This window comes from Leptonychotes weddellii, chromosome 7 (assembly GCF_054177405.1).
Source record: "Leptonychotes weddellii isolate Sample4059 chromosome 7, ASM5417740v2, whole genome shotgun sequence".
Lineage (NCBI taxonomy): Eukaryota > Metazoa > Chordata > Mammalia > Carnivora > Phocidae > Leptonychotes > Leptonychotes weddellii.
This window is the reverse complement of record NC_138375.1, coordinates 64,965,322-64,983,550: the sequence shown is the minus strand read 5'-3', so window position 1 is coordinate 64,983,550 and position 18,229 is coordinate 64,965,322. Positions and strand designations below refer to the sequence as shown.

The 18,229-nt window shown below is 40.8% G+C and overlaps 1 protein-coding gene across 2 annotated transcripts in view; it reads right to left on the bottom strand.

Annotated features, from left to right (window-relative positions):
- Positions 1–4,791: 4,791 nt before the first annotated feature.
- Positions 4,792–18,229, bottom strand: part of EFNA5 (ephrin A5) — a 273,861-nt gene continuing 260,423 nt past the window's right edge. Inside the window, exons 3-5 of one of the 2 annotated variants that reach the window (XM_081826477.1) lie at positions 15,014–15,079; positions 14,541–14,621; positions 4,792–9,334 (exon numbers count right to left, since the gene is read on the bottom strand). In XM_081826477.1, the coding sequence (XP_081682603.1) occupies positions 9,213–9,334; positions 14,541–14,621; positions 15,014–15,079 (269 nt within the window). In that variant the 3' untranslated portion in view covers positions 4,792–9,212. The remainder of the gene's footprint in view (positions 9,335–14,540; positions 14,622–15,013; positions 15,080–18,229) is intronic. The other variant, XM_081826478.1, reaches the window with a different exon arrangement.

Sequence of the window (18,229 nt, the reverse complement as noted above, 5' to 3'; positions counted from 1 at the left end):
AGTTTTTTGTTGACAAATGGGGCTCTAGGAAATTCTAAACACTGTAGTCACATCTGTGAACACCACAGGGCCTGGCTGGCCGTCCCTTAGCTGGATTGCTTTTCACCACCACATTTCTGCCCTATGGCTTTAGATATTAATCAGACTGATGTTTAAATGTATCTGAAGTGACCCTCAGTGTCCTTCCAAGTATCACACTGCTCAGCATAGACAATGCCAAGAAAAAAAAAAAATGCTGTGAATACATCACCTTAGAAAACATGTAAGAGTGTGAGTGTGTGTATGTGGGGCAGGGGAAAACTGAGAGAACTGACAATACAAATTGTTCATCTCTTAAATTCTACCTAAATTTTTAGATAAGTTTGTATATGCACAGAAACTGGGGCATCCTGAGAAATTACAGAATGAAAGTTACATTTTATAATAAAACCACTGACTCACAGACAAAAATTGGGGAAGTTGCCCAGTGCCCCTCTCCCAACTACATTGCATTTGAAACTTAAGTCGGGGATAATGCATCATTTGTTTTCCTGAAGCTGGAGCTCTTAATCAAGTTCTTAGGAATGAAGAGGAACAGACTGGAGGCCTTTGTCCAAATCTCGGATCAACTTGACTTCGATTCTTTCCCTGGGCTACCTGAGTTAAGTTGCTTTCTTCTCTGTTTCTCCAGGGAAGAATGATGACAATCCTCCTTTCCAGTTAATTCTTCCCAAGCTTGCTGGAAAGAGCCATTAGTTTATGTTTTATTCTTTATGCCTGTGAGATCTTGGGATGAAATACTCTCGATAAACCACTAAGCCTATTACTATTTTAAGTACCTGCATCTTCCAGGAGAAGGAACACGCTGGAGAAATAAATGGAGTCAGCTTTCTGGCTGGCACACTGTCTTTAGGAAAAAATAAAAAAAAGGCACAGATCTTCTTGTTCTGTCTACTGCAGAAAATGTGTCCAGATCTAGTAAAGCAAAGCACACATTTCAGGAGAGTTACATGTTCCACATCCTGTGCTACACAAATTGGTTTTTTGTTTATTTTTTGGTCCAAAAGAACAAGCTTTGAACACAAAAAGGAGAGGATACTAGGGTGTTGATGAAATGCATTTTCTAAGCTGGGTGTAGGAAGAAACATGTTCTTTCTCATTTTAGTGTCTTGTTTCGTGGCTGTGAAGGAAAGAAAGTGATGTCGGCTATCTACATCTCAAATGTTCTGTGCAGTTTGTGGGAGCACCTGGTACTTCTGAACAAAACAGCATGCAAAAATATTTTGTTCTATTTTCCCATTGTAATCACTCTAAGATTTTTTTTGTTTGTTTTGGTCCCTCTCTTTGTGTTCTTGTCAAGACTGACAAGCATCCATGTGTTACCCAGTGACATGAAGTTCTAGCTTGAATAATCATGACTAAAATCCAGGATATTTCGAAATCTGTTACTGACTCAGACACCCACTAGATTGGATTCTTATGAGTTAACTCTGACTGGCCGCATCAGTGAGGTAGTCCTTGGACCCCAAACTCTCAAGGCCTCCCTTGTCCCTGCTCCAGCTCTGGTGTTGGCATCCTCATCCCCAGGGCGTTATGATATGGGTGGTGTTGCTTAAAAGGTTTCTTTAATTAATGTTGCAGAAAACCCCACAGTTAGGAGTTAAACCAAGTCAAAAAGTAGACCACAAGAAGGGGAACTGAAAGGAGGTAGGTGGACTCTTCTGTTGACTTTGCCTCAAGGTGGACCCTAACCAATACCATTGCTGGGTGGAGGATCACAGAACTCATGAGACCCTTGGAATGGAGCTGGGGATGGTTGTTAATAAAAAGTAATGAAATTGTGTTTTACTCTCAGCATGTACTGAGGTTCTTGGGAGGAGAGAATGATAGTCTTTGATGGAAATCATCGAAAGAGTCGTTGCATTGGGATATGCTGAACATGAGGCCTTTAGACCCTTCTCTTCTGCCTACTTCTAAGGGGTGGCTCCAGAAATTCTATATGAGAAAGGCTTAGAAGCTATGTTCCTTTTGGGAAATTCTACTTGCTTAGAAGTAGAATTTGTAAGCCCTTTGTTTACTCAGATGCTATGTATTTTTTTTTTTTTTTTGCCTTTTTTAAAAGCGTAGTTTGGTTAACCACCCTTCCCTCAAAGCAAAGGAACCCTTGGTGATACCCTTAACCAATTCCTTGGGCAATGTGATTCCCTGCCTTTTTCTCCCTCTTTCTGTCTTTTCTTTCTTTTTTTTCTTTCTTTCTTTCTTTTTCTTTTTCTTTCTTTCTTTTTCTTTCTTTCTTTTCTTTCTTTCTTTCTTTCTTTCTTTCTTTCTTTCTTTCTTTCTTTCTTTCTTTCTTTCTCTTTCTTTCTCTCTTTCTCTCTTTCTTTCTTTCTCTCTTTCTCTTTCTCTCTTTCTCTCTTAAGCTTGTGCATTCATTTATCATCTGCATAAAAAAAGAAACACAGTTACTGCAAATTTCCTGCTCACAGGGTCTATCTGCAGTTACAACTCCATTTTAATAGGCACACAGAGGGGCACCTGGCTGGCTCATTTGGTAGAACATATGACTCTTGATCTTAGGGCTGTGAGTTCAAGACCCACATTGGGTGTAGAGCTTACTCAAAAAAAAAAATTAAAAGAATAAAAAAGGCACTCATATATATTTAACCACTGAATGATTGGACTTAATATAGCAGAATGTGTCAAACTAAAAACTGATAGAGGATATTGGCCTGATTAGTTATTTATAATCATTTTCTAAAGCACTTGTTTTCCAGAGGGGCTGTGTAAAACTCATAATGCTTTTCACAGCATTTTTGCCAATGCTTTCCTGAAGAATGCTTCTGTTATCAGAATATGAAAGTAAGCTTTGCAAACGATCTCTAAGAAAATGTTTTGCAAACAATTCCTAAGAAACTATTAGAACCATCAGTGAATAATCCATCAGAATCACCTTGAAAATTTTTATGACACCTAGATTTCATACATTCCCATAGTAAGAGAGGTGATTCTCATCATTATCACTGAGATAAGAGATCCAAATACAGGTGTGTTTTCTTCACTCAAATTCACCCTGTGATTTTTTATATAGCACCTTTGATGACTCAAGTATTCTAAATACTTGTTGCCAAACAAATCGAAGTGTGGTTTGTGCAGCACTGCTCATAGTCCCACCTCTGGTCCAGCCTGCTTTCCCATTAGAGTGTGCAGCACTGTCTGTTGGGAAGTGGCCTCTTCATCAGGGAGTCACCGTCACTTTGAAGTTGTATTAGTCCCCGATGTTACATGTTCTACACTTTATCCCTTTCCTCTAATCTGAGTGTTATATAGCCTACCCTTATGCTGAGGTCCTAGACCTCTCACAGTCTGGTGTAGATACCATCTCAGATTCAGGAGAGCAGCATGAGCTTTGTTTAAGGCAGAATCTGAAATTGTCATATTTTCATCACTTCCCCTCCTCTGTTAGGGCACTAGGGTGATTTCCCTGGACTAGTATCTTCATAATTTGCTTCAGTGACACTTCACCATTCTCTTAAAGCCCACAGTAGTTTTTAACTCACCAAGTTTCCTGTTTTGTAAGCAGCTCCTAACCCCCATTTTGACTATTTGTAAAGATGATTTACTTTCGCTCTAAGCTTCTTAATCTTCAAATCCTAATCCCCTCTTACTTATGCATAATATAAATGTTTGAACTTTAGATTTCCTCTATGAATAGTTACTATGTTATGCTTACACATAATGTCTGCCTTTTGTAAACTTTGAAAATACAAATTGTAAACATTAACTTCATTCTGCACAGCACTGAGCACAATGTCATGATCACTTAAATGCTTTTGATGATGAAGGTGAAGATGATAATGACCACGTAATGCTGTTCTGGTTTGAAAATATCACATAGGCAGTCCAGTACACCTTTTTCTTTTTCTTTTTTTTTTTTTAAATATGAGTTGTTCCTCATTCTGTAAAGCTGTCATTCTTCATTAGCAAAAAAAGGTTACAGTAAGTTATAATTAGTGTTTAGTGCCCTGCCAAATAATTAAAGATAATAAAAAGCTTTCAGTGAGTTTAACGTTAACATGGTATAATTAAAGCCACGTCTTGAAATGCATTAGGTGTCTATTATATCAGATATTTGATGCTTTCCCCCCTCTACAGATGAGATTTTCAAATTGTGCTTATAGTAATGTCATCAAAGACAAAAACTCACATGACTGAGATGCCAAATGGGCTTTGTGGTGCCCAGCAAGGGCAATATTCAGAAAACCAAATCACTTACATAACTCTTATTACTTAGTGATAGGGAAATGGAGTCCCAAAGATACTGTGTGACTTGCACAAGGTTACACACCGGTAAGTTAAGTCTTCCTTGATAGCACTAACCTTCAGTGTTGTACTGAAGTGATTACTATTACTGTCATTATTTCTCTCTGAAGTATGGGATGCTTGTTGGAAAAATGCTTATTTTGTCTTTGTCTTGATGGGGTGAAAAACTACAAAGTGAAAGAACATAATTTTGTACGTAGCTCTTGGATTTAAGTGGTTTTAGGATGCAGGGTTTGCCATAGTGCCTATTTTAAGGCTCAAATACAAAGACATGGCTTGAATTTCACCATTTTCTCATCAGAATAACTGGCATGTGCCTAGATACCGGGCCATTTTCTAACCCTGCATTCTTTGAGTCTGTCTCAGGCCTTCTCTTGTACGTAACGTATTATCTTCTCTAGCCACAAAGATTTGGAAAAATCAGCAGAGTATAAGTAGCCCCTGAAATAAAGGCGTCATTCAAGGAACAAAGAAGTAGAAGGAGGGCTCCAATTAAAATGATGAAAATCTTTAATTTTTATTTAGGTATACTTGTACGGACACGTGTATATACAAATACAGATTGGGTTGGTTTGTGTGGGGTTTTTTTTTTTTTTACATTTTTTTTTTTTTTTTACGTTTATATAATGTCAGCATTTCAAAACAGCACTCGATGAGTAAGTGCAAAGGAACTGCAAAGCAGGGCAGTACAGCACACACAGGACCACACGGAGCTGGACTTCACACCCAGACGCACACACAATGAGTGGCTTCAATGGGGTGTCAAGAGTAAGCATGGAAAGCGGATTTGGACTCATGGGTAACCTCCAACATGCCAGCATCTATTAAACTGTACAGACAATGGCGGCAAGCCCACTGTAGGGAGATTTGTCTCACATCCGAGCAGCTCTTGGGCAAATGCATGGGAAGAACTCAGCGATGCCAAACCAGAGCCAGACCTGCCCATTCACGGTTCTGAAGGAAAATAAAACGTGGGAGGAAGGCAAGAAGACAAAAAAATAAAATAAATAAACGTAAGAAATAAAAGGGGGGGTGGTGGTAGGCAAACAGGGGTGTTGGTGGAGGTGGTTTTCAAAAGAGAAACGACTGACCACAGCTCTGAGAGCAATGAATGGAGGGGGTTTAAATGGTTTAATTAATTTTGGGTAAACTCCTAAAAATGGCTGCTGCCGTTGCTAAGGCACCAGAGAAAAACAAAGTCCCTGAAAATCCACAGGTACTGTACGACTCTTCCTTTCACAATGGCAGAGGGCAACAGCCCCCATTTAACCTGCCTAAATGGACTGGCTTGAAACCTTTCCCATGCTTGGGCCGCGTTTGATACTGGCAACTCTTCCTGAGGAAAAAATGAAACCGTCTATGAAAACCACCACAAACAGAAAACCAAACCGAAGTACAGAACTGTCACCAGATTCCCTAAGCCTTTTTAAACCAACATGCCGGGGGAGAAAAAACACCACAGGGCTCCAACATCAGACCTTGAAAACACTGAGGATAAAATATGGATCAAAAAAGCCATGTTGTTCCAGGTCCCAAGATGGTGGAGTCTTAAGACTGGGAGGGCGATGACTGCACATGAGTCCTGTATGGAGCAGTGTCTTAGCCATTTGTGACTCTTCTCAGCTACGTATACAGTGGATGTTTCAAAACCTCAATGCATGTTTTGTATCCTGAAAGATTATTGTTCTCACTTACAAAAGACATAAGAATCAAATCAATACTTTATTATCAAACACTATATACAACAGAGGTCGCTAATAATACAGAATTTAAAGAACGCAGTTTTTTTTTTTTTCTTTTTAACGTTTTACTTTTCTTTCCTCTGCCACCCAAGAAAGTACAGTACAAAACAATAGTCTAAACTAACACGAACTGTTACCTGGTCTATTAAAGGATACACGGTATCCACTAAACAGACAGATCCTTATTTCCCTGCTTCATGTTGCAAAGCCCTTGGCAACCAGGGGCAAACGTCGCTGGGGTTTGACTTACTGGGGCTGAGAGGCAGCTAAGGCTGCCCTTCAGACTTTGAGTTGTTGTTGTTGTTGTTGTTGTTGTTGTTTAATTAAAAGCTGCTACAAAATTGCATCGACATTCTCCTAAGCCCCCGGAGGGTTGTTACCACCACCATAAAAGGCCACCAGCACTTTCTGGACAAGATGAAAACTCTCTGATACCAATCATTGTCTTGGAAACTCTGTGGCAAACATTACCTACAATTCCATCACTTAACGGTAGAGAAGCACACTGTCTACTGGTGTGGATAGTCTTGCCTTTTTTTTTTTTTCCCCAAACTTAATTTGTAGTGGCATAATGAAGTAAAGGGGTCTAATTTCACTGTGAAAAATGAAAGACAGTGGCAGAGAGGGCCATGAGTAATTATTTTATCATTTGTTAGAGACGAATGCTAGCAAAACCACAGAAGTCACCATTTCTAAAATGAAATTAGCACTGCTAATGTAGTTATGACTAACTGGAATCTTTACAGGATCATTCGATTTCCTTGTGGTTATAGAACATGCAGTATTATTTTGGTTCTATTGATCCATTTTAGCAGGTATCCTCCCCCCACCCCCACTCAAATCCCACTGGACCAACAAGCCTGTAACTATTAATAAAAAGAAGTATTACTGGATATTACTGAGAGTACTGAGCATATAAAGAGTTAAAGGAAAAAAGAATCCAATGCTGTGAACTTCTGTTCCAGTGAAATGGTGGCTGCCTTCTGTGACAAGACTCGGTCACTCCAGAGGAGTTCCTGATGTCTGGGGAAGCAGCACTGATTGTGTCTGTGAGGCTGGCGACCCCACCCCCAGGGCTCCAAGTGCAAAGAGACCCAGCAGTAATGTCCATTCCAAATGGATCAGGTAAGCCCAGATTACATGCCAACATGTGTACAACTCTCCAGGGTGCAAGTACCTTTACAGCTGCCTTTCATTCACACACATTTTTCTAATTCAGAACTACTCACAATTCGTAGCAAATTCCCATTCACGAAGTCTGTGCATAATATGACCCCTCTCTTTTTTTTATATAGACATTTTAAAAAAACAAATATACCTTTTTTAAAAAGCCTTATTTTGCTGGAATGCTTCCAATTTTTCGTAAGTTACATAATCACTGCATTTATTTTTTGCTCTGTTCTGAAAGGCATGGTTCCTACTGACATGTCGTGCAATAGTAAAAAGGCTAGATTTCTTTTCCATTGGTCTGACACTTTTCCCTGTCTAGGCTTTTGGAGTTCAAAGTTGGTGACAGCCTCACCAGTAGTTAAGTAACCCCCAAGGCTTGTATTTCCTGGTAATCAACTGGAAATGGCCCTTGTTGGCCATGCTAAGATTCCTCAAACAGGGTCATCTTGCGTTTATTCTCCTTCTGCCCCACCCCGACAATGAAACAAGATAGCCCCCTATATTTCTAAATGTATCAAGGGATACCACTTTTTTTCTCACAAGTTTAAATAGGACAAGCATATATACTCACTCTCAGCATAAAGTATATCTAAATAATGTATTTTCTATTCTAGTGGATTTTTAAAAAAATATTTTGTTAAAGTCTTTGGGACTCCATCTTGTTTATCTCCCACAGATAAACACATGTTCCCCCTACGCTTCAGGCTGTGTCAGAAAGGGAAAGAATATAAAATCAACACTTGAATTTTTTATTCCAAACTTTGGAATTTTTATTCCAAATTTCCCTTTAGCCCTCCCAAGTAGTGCTGACTGACTCTCCTGGTGACAGGGCCGTGTGTCTGAGCCCCTGTAATTGTGGAGTGTGGAGCGAAACGTGGGTACTAGGGTGGGAGTCGGGGAAAGGCCACAGCACACACTGGCGCTCCAGCAAAGCCAAATCACATCTCCTCTGGCCACTGACCTCCTTTCCTTGGTACATATTGTCCCCCAGAGGAGCATCCAGAGCTATTCCATTATACACTCATCAACCCTGGCTTGTCAGCCTTGGGGAAGGTCACTTTATTCATAAAAATGCCTCTTTGAGTTTCTTTTTAAAAAAAATTATTGTAGCACCATGGTGATCTGTATTCCAAGGGAAAAAAAATCTGGTGTGCATTGTCCAGTCACCAAAAAAATTAGAGGCACTCACACGTACACACCCCCACCAAACCTAGTTTTCTCTGTTTTCACCCTTGCTCTGTGCTAGCTAGCATTCCCGCACCCGACCTGCTTTCTAGAAAAAAAGGCTGCTTTCATGGAGCACAAGTTTTGCTGTCAAGAGTGCTTTAAGACAGTCATCGTAAAAAAATAACCCCAAAAAACAAAAAAACAAAAAAAACCCAAGAACCAAAAAACAAAACCAAACAAACCAGTGTCTCAACCTTTTGGAAGCCTGTTCATTTATGTACTCCTAGAGGAAAGGGTGTAATATTATATCTGTCCTTACTACCTCCCCTCTGGACTTGACATGGTGACATGATGCCCCGCACGATCATCTTACAGTCCTGAATGAGAAGGCATAAATATTGTATGGGAGAGGAAAACCCCCCTGGGCCTTGCCATCACTAGCCACATCTGCCACCGTTCCTCCTTGTCCATAGACCACTGTCACAGTACACTAACGGAGGTGGGCTCTTAGAGGAGAATGCACAGGCGCTGACGACCACTGGTGTCACTATGGACAATTGGGCATTTTCATCTGGAGTCCATTTAATTTGGAAGGGATGAGAGAAGGCAAGGGCAAGGGCTGGGGGCGGGGGGTAGGGCAGGGGAGCAGCAACTACGTGAGCCCTCCTGGCCCCAAGCTGTTGCTTAGAATTCAGGCTGAAAGAAAGAAAACAAAAAATCTGACATCTGCCAAAAAACCAATAACAAGTCCCTTCTTAGGATGAGCAGTTAGGTGGATCTCCGGTGTTCCAAGACCCTGATGCTTTCTGTGACAGGTGACGGGAGGAGACTGTGCTATAACGTCAAAAGCATCGCCAGGAGGAACAGTAGGATTGCCAAAAGGCGGCTGGGTATCCTTGGTGTTTGTGCCGCGTTCTCACCGCGGGATGGCTCGGCTGACTCATGTACGGTGTCATCTGTTCAAAGAGAAAGCACACATTCCAATGAGATTTCACATCCTTAATAACTCTCGCAGCAGCCTGCTGTTAACAGACCTCGCCACCCTCTGCAAAGTAGGGTAATGAACCTTGTGCCACCATTGACTTTCATGTCTGCATAATCACTCATTATTTACAGCAAACAAAGGAGAAGCAGAGAAAATTGGACTTTTTCAGCAATATTATTACGTTCCTTAAAAACTGAGGGGAAAAATTGTACCCAGACTGTAACCTTTGGTATGTGTTTACTACTTTGGTTTGCTAGCAAACACACCTTGCACAAAGCCGAGATGTCTGAAGGTCCCTTTTCAACCCAAGATGCCATGGAGAAGCAAGTGACGTGTTGGTGGGGGGGTGTGTGTGTGTAGTTACATTGGCATGTTAGTGGTTGATCAGAATGAGGCTGCCCCTTTTTCTCTTTGCACCTGTTTCACGGGATTAGTGTTGAATGTTTGGTGGTTGGTTACCTACATGAATTTTCAATTAAGAAAAATTAAAGGCCAAAACCGCATTTATTTATTTTTTGCCAGAACGGCATTTTCAATTAACTATACGTAATGCCCACTAGACCTCAGTAAGTGGTGCCCACTAGTTTGCCTACAATTGGGAATCAATGATGGTGCTATTTCCATTCCAAACCCTGTATCCCCAGGATTAAATTACTTGAACTTAACTATTTTTATTTTTATCAGGCTGAAGCTTGGCACATCAATTATCAGCGTGGATGCAAATTTTCCTCTAAATAAAAGGGATTAAGGGAGGTAAGCTTCTTTTATTTAGCTATAAAGTGTTCTACCAGGCTGCCTCTGACTTTGGATAGCCTTCCTGATCTGCATGATTAACAGGCTTAACTTTGAAACAGGAACTCTGCAGCAATTAGTACCCAAAGATAGATGGGCGTCTTGCCTACGAGCCATGCTTTGCTCGTGTTGCCGGTCTTCTTCCTTCCTCCGGGTTTAACTTGTGCTTTCAGACTACATGTTCTCTGAACCACATGTTCTTGGGGCCCAGGGTGGGGTTCAGTGGTAGATTTTTATTTCAGCATCAGGGGACCTTCCTGTAAAAGCTCAGGAGACTGTCATCTTATATTCACTCAACGGTCAATCAGAGAGTGGAGACAAGTGAGACTCTAGTGAGGTTTCTCAATTTTGTAGACCTCAAAGGATAATCCCTAAGTATCCCTACATGACCCACTTAGAACCCCTTAATGGACCGTTGAGTTCAAACTCATTTATATCTTCACACCACATGTCACAATAAGGATGCTTTCTTTTTCACTATGTATCGTCACACTCCCTATCCTTTGTCCGAAAGTGGCCACTTTGCAGGTGCACGGGCTGGCCCCTGCTTCGGATATGCGCAGGTAGGCTATCTTTGTTCATCACATCCATTCCCAGTATGAGCTAAGCAATCTATCTGCTCCATGTTAAGGCTTCTGCCCTGGAGTGCTCTTCGCCTGTCCTCCTGTAGAAGCTGCTGCATTCCTGTGTCTGATTTGCTCCCCTCCCCTGGACCTGAGCAAACCTGTGTGGGGTGGCGACTGGCTTAAAAGACTAGAGAGAAGGTTAGGGAGCAAGAATGCAAAGTTAAAGGAATGCAGAGGAAAAACTATAAAGCACCCCCCCCCCCGGTGGTGCCAACTACTTGTGGTCGCTTCTCTCTGTTCTTCAGCCTGGCAAAAGTATTCGATCTGGAGGTAACAGGAATTAGATATAAATGCCCTGAAGAGCCCTGAAATTAAAATCCAGATCACCTTAAGAGCATCAATATGTTGTCAATCAGAATAATAGAGTACTTTGGGTTTAATTTGTAAAAACCATAAACCCTGAGGCTTCCTTCCAGATTTCATTTTGAAATGCCATTTATACACCTGAAATTACATCAGCTCTTGGGTTCTTCTCCATCTTATTTTTACTACCAAATTACCCAATCCTCTTCCTTGTAAAGTCTAGATGTGTACTGATAAAAGTTATTCTAGTCCTAAGTAGGTAGTCAGTGTGAACTGGAGGGCGAGATGCCTCCCTGTCCTTCCAGGATGCTCAGCAAGGGCTAACCATTGCTCCAGGCAGCGCAAGACAGGGTGAATGACCTTGCGGGACACGGAGAGGAGGAAAGCTTTCGTTTTTCATACAAGTGAAGCATGAGGTTACGTGTACTTTTCAGTCTTCTAATCATGGATGATTTTTCAGAGTAACCGTCTTCTAAGCAACCAGCCGGTAAGTGTCATTTTACCCTCAAAGGGGGAAATCTGTCCCACTAGGGCCATACAGTTCTTCTCTGCTCTCTGTAACATGCTGGTCCTAGCTCAGGATTCTACAAAGCATCCTTCAATTCTAACAGGGCCTCAATGTTGGAAGATTCTACGGCCCCTGAGAAGCAAAATGAGAAACTAGCTGTCATTTGGGTAAATCTGAGCAATTTCAGAATCCTAAGGAAGAATTCATAAGCAAAATCTCACCCAGTGGAAATTATATCTAACCATCAGAGACTTCCTAAGACTCATGATGGTAAATGTGGCTTGAAGGAAGAAAATATTCCTCCTCAGAAACCAAATCAAGTCTTGCCTCCTGCCTCCAGGATTCCACAGTCTGAGGGTTTCAATGGTTAATTGAGAGAACACTAGCAATATTTTGGAGCATATTCTGTGGCATATGTCTGCCCTGAGATCATCCTGTATCCCTGATGATAGGAAACTGGCAGGCAGAGTGTGCAAGCAAACAAAAAAGACAAATACATTCCAAAGACAGGTGAGTTAGTACACATTGCCGAGAACATGCAGTGGAATCCTTTCAGGCTTTCCGGATTTTTAAAGTCTAGGTCTATACTCCACCATCCAACACAGTGGTGGGTGTAAAGCCACACGTCTGACTGAATTTTGTGAGGAACGGGACAAATTACTGCATTCCTACAGCCAGGGATGGTAGCTCAACCTCGTCTTACTTTTTTAGCGAAGATCCTCACAAGAAAGCCTGTAAATACAGTCTTGACTGACTGGAGGAGCTTTTCCTGCCTGCGTACCCATGCATGTGCACCTGCATTTCCACTCCCCAACACACACACACACACACACACACACACCACATTCCATCAGACTTCTGCAAACTTCCATCAGTTCTATGTGCATAGATTGGGGAGCCATCAAGGATTTTAAATGCTCAGGGAAAAAGAGCCTATTTCCCAAAGACAGTGACATATGCTCACGTACGAATGCATCTTAATATCTTGCATTTTATCATTAGTTGAATTCAAAGGTAATTTTCCTAGTGTCAGAATAGTCCTCAGTGTATCTCTTGATGACCAAGAAAAACATGCAATCTGTTGTTTCTAAACAGCCTCTTGCTTTCTTGATAGGCAATGGAGTTTACCTGGAAAAAAGATTATTGGAAAGATATGCCTACATTCTACCACAACTTGCATCAAAAAATCGTAATTCAGGATAACTTAGGTTTACAACACGCCTAACTCGGTCCGTCATTCTACACATGACTTATTAACATTTCCAATAAAGTTCTCTTTATGAAGATCTACGTGTCTACTAATGGTAAGAGAATCCTCCTTTTCTACTCATGTTGGAATGGGAGTCAAGAAATTTGAATATTAAACCTGGATCAGTCTCTTACTAGTGATGAGGCCTGGGCAAGTCTCAGTTATCAAGGGGAAAGTGTAGACTCTGTGGGCCTTAGAAGAGAGCCCATCTAACTCAAAGACCCTAAGATGGACCAAGTCTTCGAGCTTTGGAAGGAGTCTGGTACTTTGAAAAGTCCCAGTAATGCTTCCAGATTTCCAGGACTCAATTAAAATATCTCCATGTGAGCACTCATTCCTTGCAACTTTCTAAAGCAGCTAACTGATCCCTGGGGAGTCAAGAAGGCCTCTCAGAGCTTTATTGTACACACCTCCCATTTGTGCTGGGGTAAGATGCCTGCCTTAGGTTTTTTCCCCAAGCATTCTTGTTTTTCTAACTCTTCCTGTCAGTTACAATGTGAAAGCTATTGTATGTCCTGAGGCACCACATTTACTCAGGGTAAATTTCCCTAAGGCTCCCTGGCTATGTCCTAGTAACAATACTCAAAAGATAAAGTGGACTTCACAACCCTTTAATTTCTAGGGCCATAAAAAAGAGAAGTGCTGCTACAAATAGATGAAAAAAAAAAATCTCTGTTCACATAAGGTTGGGGGGGGGCTCACATCTTTCTGTGAAGAAGAAATCATTTTAATTCATTAAGCTTTGAGATGGATGCGGGAGTTGGGTAAGGAAACCAGTCAAGATCTCAAGCAGGTAGGGCAAAGAGAGGAAACCATAGGAAGGTAGGTATACAGGGGCATCAAGGCACGGTCCTCAGTGCACAGTGGATAGAGAGCTCCTATTCTAGTGTCTAGTTGAATTTCTAACCAAATGGATAGTATAGGGCCACTTCACCCACAGTACACTACAGTGTAAATGTTTCAGTGAGTGCCTGTGTGGGTTTTAGGTTTCTTCAGTGACGGGAAAGTTTGGGTGTGTGGAACGTAGGAGTAGAAAAAAAAAATTTCTCCTTAATACTTATTTTGCCTCAGCAGTCAAGGATCACATTTGGTTGGACAGACTACTGATTCATTTGTGCAAGTAACACGTGTGTGAATTTGTGGTGTTAGGCAACATGATTGTACTTCTCCAGACCAACTGCTATTGATATCAATAGCACAAATATCTGAAATGTACTAAAGGTCTTTAGATCAGTTCAATGATGCATGTGAATTGCCAGAGAAAATTAAATATGTTGAGTTAGCTGCTATTTTGTGCAATAGTCTTAATTACTGGACATAATATAAAAACATAAACAATAGAATTTTTTTTTCTGTCTTCTATGAAAACAGAGCCATTAATATTCACAGTGATTCACCAGCATGCTCGGAGGATATGGTAAAAAGCAGTGAGATTTTAGCATTCTGATGGGGCTTCTATATTAGGATACTGCATTATATCAAACCCATGTCCAAAAAAGAAAGGTCATATTTTATCTAACATGCATTAGACAAAGATACTGGAGGAATGAGGTAGAATATAAGTAATATTAGCATCGCTAGCAATGAGCAAAAGCAGAGCAACTATAACATGCAAACATGCGGAGAAGAAAGGAAAAAAAGTACGGAAGCACCAGAGAGAGATGCATTTGTTAAAAGAAGAGTCTCTAAGCATACTAACCTGCTGGTTCTAATGAATTTTCTACTTTGTCGTTAACATCGAAAACACGATCATGAACACCTATAGTTTTCATACAGCTATCTATAACAAAAATAGAGATAACAGCCAAATATGTTAGTGAAGACACCCTTAAACTCCCATTTCTTTTTTTTCTTTCTCTCTATTGTCTAATTTATGTAGAGATTGTTTTACAATCAATGGCATGTATCCAAATGCCAATATTGTTCCCATTTGCTGTGCACGTACAACAGTCTAAGAAACAACAAGTTAGCAACTGCTGTGTACTTCAAAATAAAAGCATCATGAAGAATGATGAGAAAAAATATGATGAAAACTAAAACATGGATGCTGATATACAAAACAGGTACCACACAGGATTTAACAGTAAAAAAAGTTGTACCGCGGTGAACCAGACCACACGATAAAGCATGCGCGGTGAAGCCACCTTCTGAAGCTCATTCTAGTCAACTTACTTGTTGGTCTCACAAAGACTTTGAGCTTTAGACAGGACCTTCTGCCATTATCTGGGATTGCAGAGGCTGTGGATGAGACAAAAAGAGAAAGAAAGGAGAGAGCGACAACTGATTATTCTTCATTTTCAAATGCAAATGCTCTACAAGACATTCTTTCATGAACTACAGGAGCATACTCTAATTTTTCCCAGAAGTTAAAACAAAAATACTTTTCAGATTGATAAAGAATGCTAGAAAGGGCTACTTTCCTGTCCCTGGCTTTTCTTTTCAGTAAAGACTCATGCAAGAATGTTGGTATAATCTACAGAAAAATACTTGGGATTTTTATTTCAAAGGCTCTTCCATTTAACTTGATCTGTTATCAATTTTCTCGAAAATAAGAAGATAATGCTTGAGCCCTCCGGCCGGCAGTCACAGAGCCACTCCCTGTCTCCTGCAGGAAAAGGGGCCCAAGGTGAAAGTGCTGGCAAAAACCAGTAACAAATAGTTACAAGGCCAACTTAAACATGACCTATTTTTGCTGGGGAAAGCAAAGCTTTGTCTGTCCCGAAAGCCTGTCTGTCAGTGCTTTCCAGGTAATTCAATTAGAGGTTTTACTCAGAACTTGGCTCTGCATTCTATAGGACTAAACTGAGCCCAGCAACTTCCATCATGCTATATTACAAGTACAATATGCTATTGAGAAAGCACTACGGTGCAATGGTACATTTATTTTTAAAAAATTTGCCACAGAGAAGGATGGAAGTAATAAAGTGGGCTTACCAAAACATAACATAACATGTTTCAAGTTATAATTCATTTGAGGAAGAAACTTTCTTCTTCTCTTCAAGATAATAAGACTGTAAACTTTCTCTGCGCTGGAAAGATGATCTCCCCTCAGTACACATAGCATAATGTCAAAGGGATTTCCATGGGCAGTAAGACCCTTAACGATCTCATCCGTTTACTAAAGGCATTCTAGAGGACAAAAATGATAAAGGAGTGCTGCATAGTTTTCTCCCCGTGTGTTTGCCTCAAGTGGTTTCTTCAGAAAATGCAGATGACAACAACAAAAACTCTCACGGCTTACAGTGAGTTTGGTGAGACACCCGCAGTGACAAAGACAGGACCCGCAGTTGGTACGCTTTCTCTCTCCTTTATTTTTATCTTCTACTATTCCTCATGGGAGCCCAGACAATGAAAATGCTTATTTCTTAGGTGAGGGGATTTGAGATGCAAACTCCAAACTAATTTTACATGAATCTCCTCCGGTAACTCCAGGATCCCTGTGCTGGGAAATTTATAAATTCACCACCTAAAAGATATCAAGCTGTAAAGGACCCCTAGTGTCGCTATTCAACACCTGTTGAAACCTCTTAATTCTAAGACTAAAGTATACAGAAAAGAGGATTTTGCCCCTCCCCCTCACCCCTCTGACCAGCAGTTAAGAAGTGCTAACAGCTGGCTTTGCTGTAGGCTTTTATTAAATCAAAGTCGGGAAAACCCCCTCTACTGACATTTACAGTAACTAGTGTGTTATTTAGGGCATAGTATTTGCACTCTGTGGTTGGATCCAGGAAATGCTGTCCTTCCTGTGGACCCCGACTGCAAATGTGCATGTCACAAACACAGTACACATAGGTGACTCCAATTCATTAGGAAAACCACGGCTCTTGAGATAGTTTATGTCTCATTATTCACAAGAGGTGGTGTGAAAAAGTGACACATGGATATTTACACTGCCATTCTGTGGATTTTTGAGCTGAGATGAACTCCCTAGGAGCCTGAGCCTCGAGCGTGAACTCGATTTGCCCCATGCAAGAACGGATTGTACCAAAGACACTGCAAGATACAATAGGCTCACGGCCGCATCAAGTGGGGGTACTTCTTGGGAATTTTTACAGGTCTTTCAGATTTATAGGTAGCAGAAATCCTGTAAGTCCAGTACATAAAAATCAGTGTAGGGCGCACTGGAATAACCGAACAGCAACAAATGATAAGCTCTCTTTAGGAAAAACTGAGGAGAGTTCCCTCACCAGCTCTGAGAGATGGACAGTTAGCTTTAGCTCCAGGCTGAGTTACAGCCTTCTGTAAATTAAGATCATAAAATATAAACATACATAAAAATATAATGTACCTAAATAAAATAAAAGCCTCTCTTGCCTATCTCACTTCTCCATGACTTCTTCCTCTCCTATCACCAGAAAAGTTGTCAACTATAACATGACTGACACTTTATACTGTTTATACTCTAATCCTTAGAAAAACTCATGAACAAAGAATAAAAACATATAATGTGAGTACACAGTGCAGGTGACATTAAATCAGTTAACTCCACAACCTCTGGGCTGAGCTCATGAAATCAATTCTTAACCCCTACAGCTAACCTGAGAGGGTAGGCCAGGCCAGGGCAGTATAACTTGGGCTCCTCATTTACCACACCAAGAAACAAAAATCAAACCACAAAGCATAAAAAGTTTTTATGCAAGATTTTAAAAAGTAAGAGTCTGGCTTTATTCCACATTATGTTCCAGGTTTCTTAACCTCAGGCCCCTGGGATGACAAATGTAGGATGCCTTTATACAATGAACAAAACACTTAGGATTATTAATTAGTAATATTTGAAGATCTAAGGTAATCTTAAAAGTGCTTTACCAGTCACAAGTAAACAAAAAGCAGTGGACCAAGCATTAGGAGCAGCAAATAACAGAGGAATTGAAAAATTTAACAGTCACACAAGTGAGGTTACAAAGAAAATCCTCCCAGGATCAATTAAGAGCTGCAGATGGACACGAGGGAGTAGAAAACTGAAAATGTGCCTGGCTTGTCTCAGGAGTGTAGGTAATATCCCTATAATTCTAGAGCCACACCAGTTTATAATGACCAACACTATCTTAGTTAAATTTTATTACTTGTTATGCTACTTTCCTTAGAAAATTAACAGGGAAGATTTGAAAACTGATCATAATTACTAACCACTTCACCCATCCGTTCAAAAGCTTTAAAATTCCTGCTATGCTCGGCTTCCCTGTTAGGTACCAGGGGTACAAAGGTGTGTCAGACACACGGTTCCTGTCCTTGTGCTGTGCTTATCCCAGCTGGGGACATGAATGTGAATCACATGAGGGATCGCTGCGGTAACTGAGGTCTGCATGGACTTAGCTTGGTCCGGGAGGGGGAGGATGTCCCAGACATGTCTATCAGAGGGAATTTTATCGAGGCTTCAGAGCCTGTAGA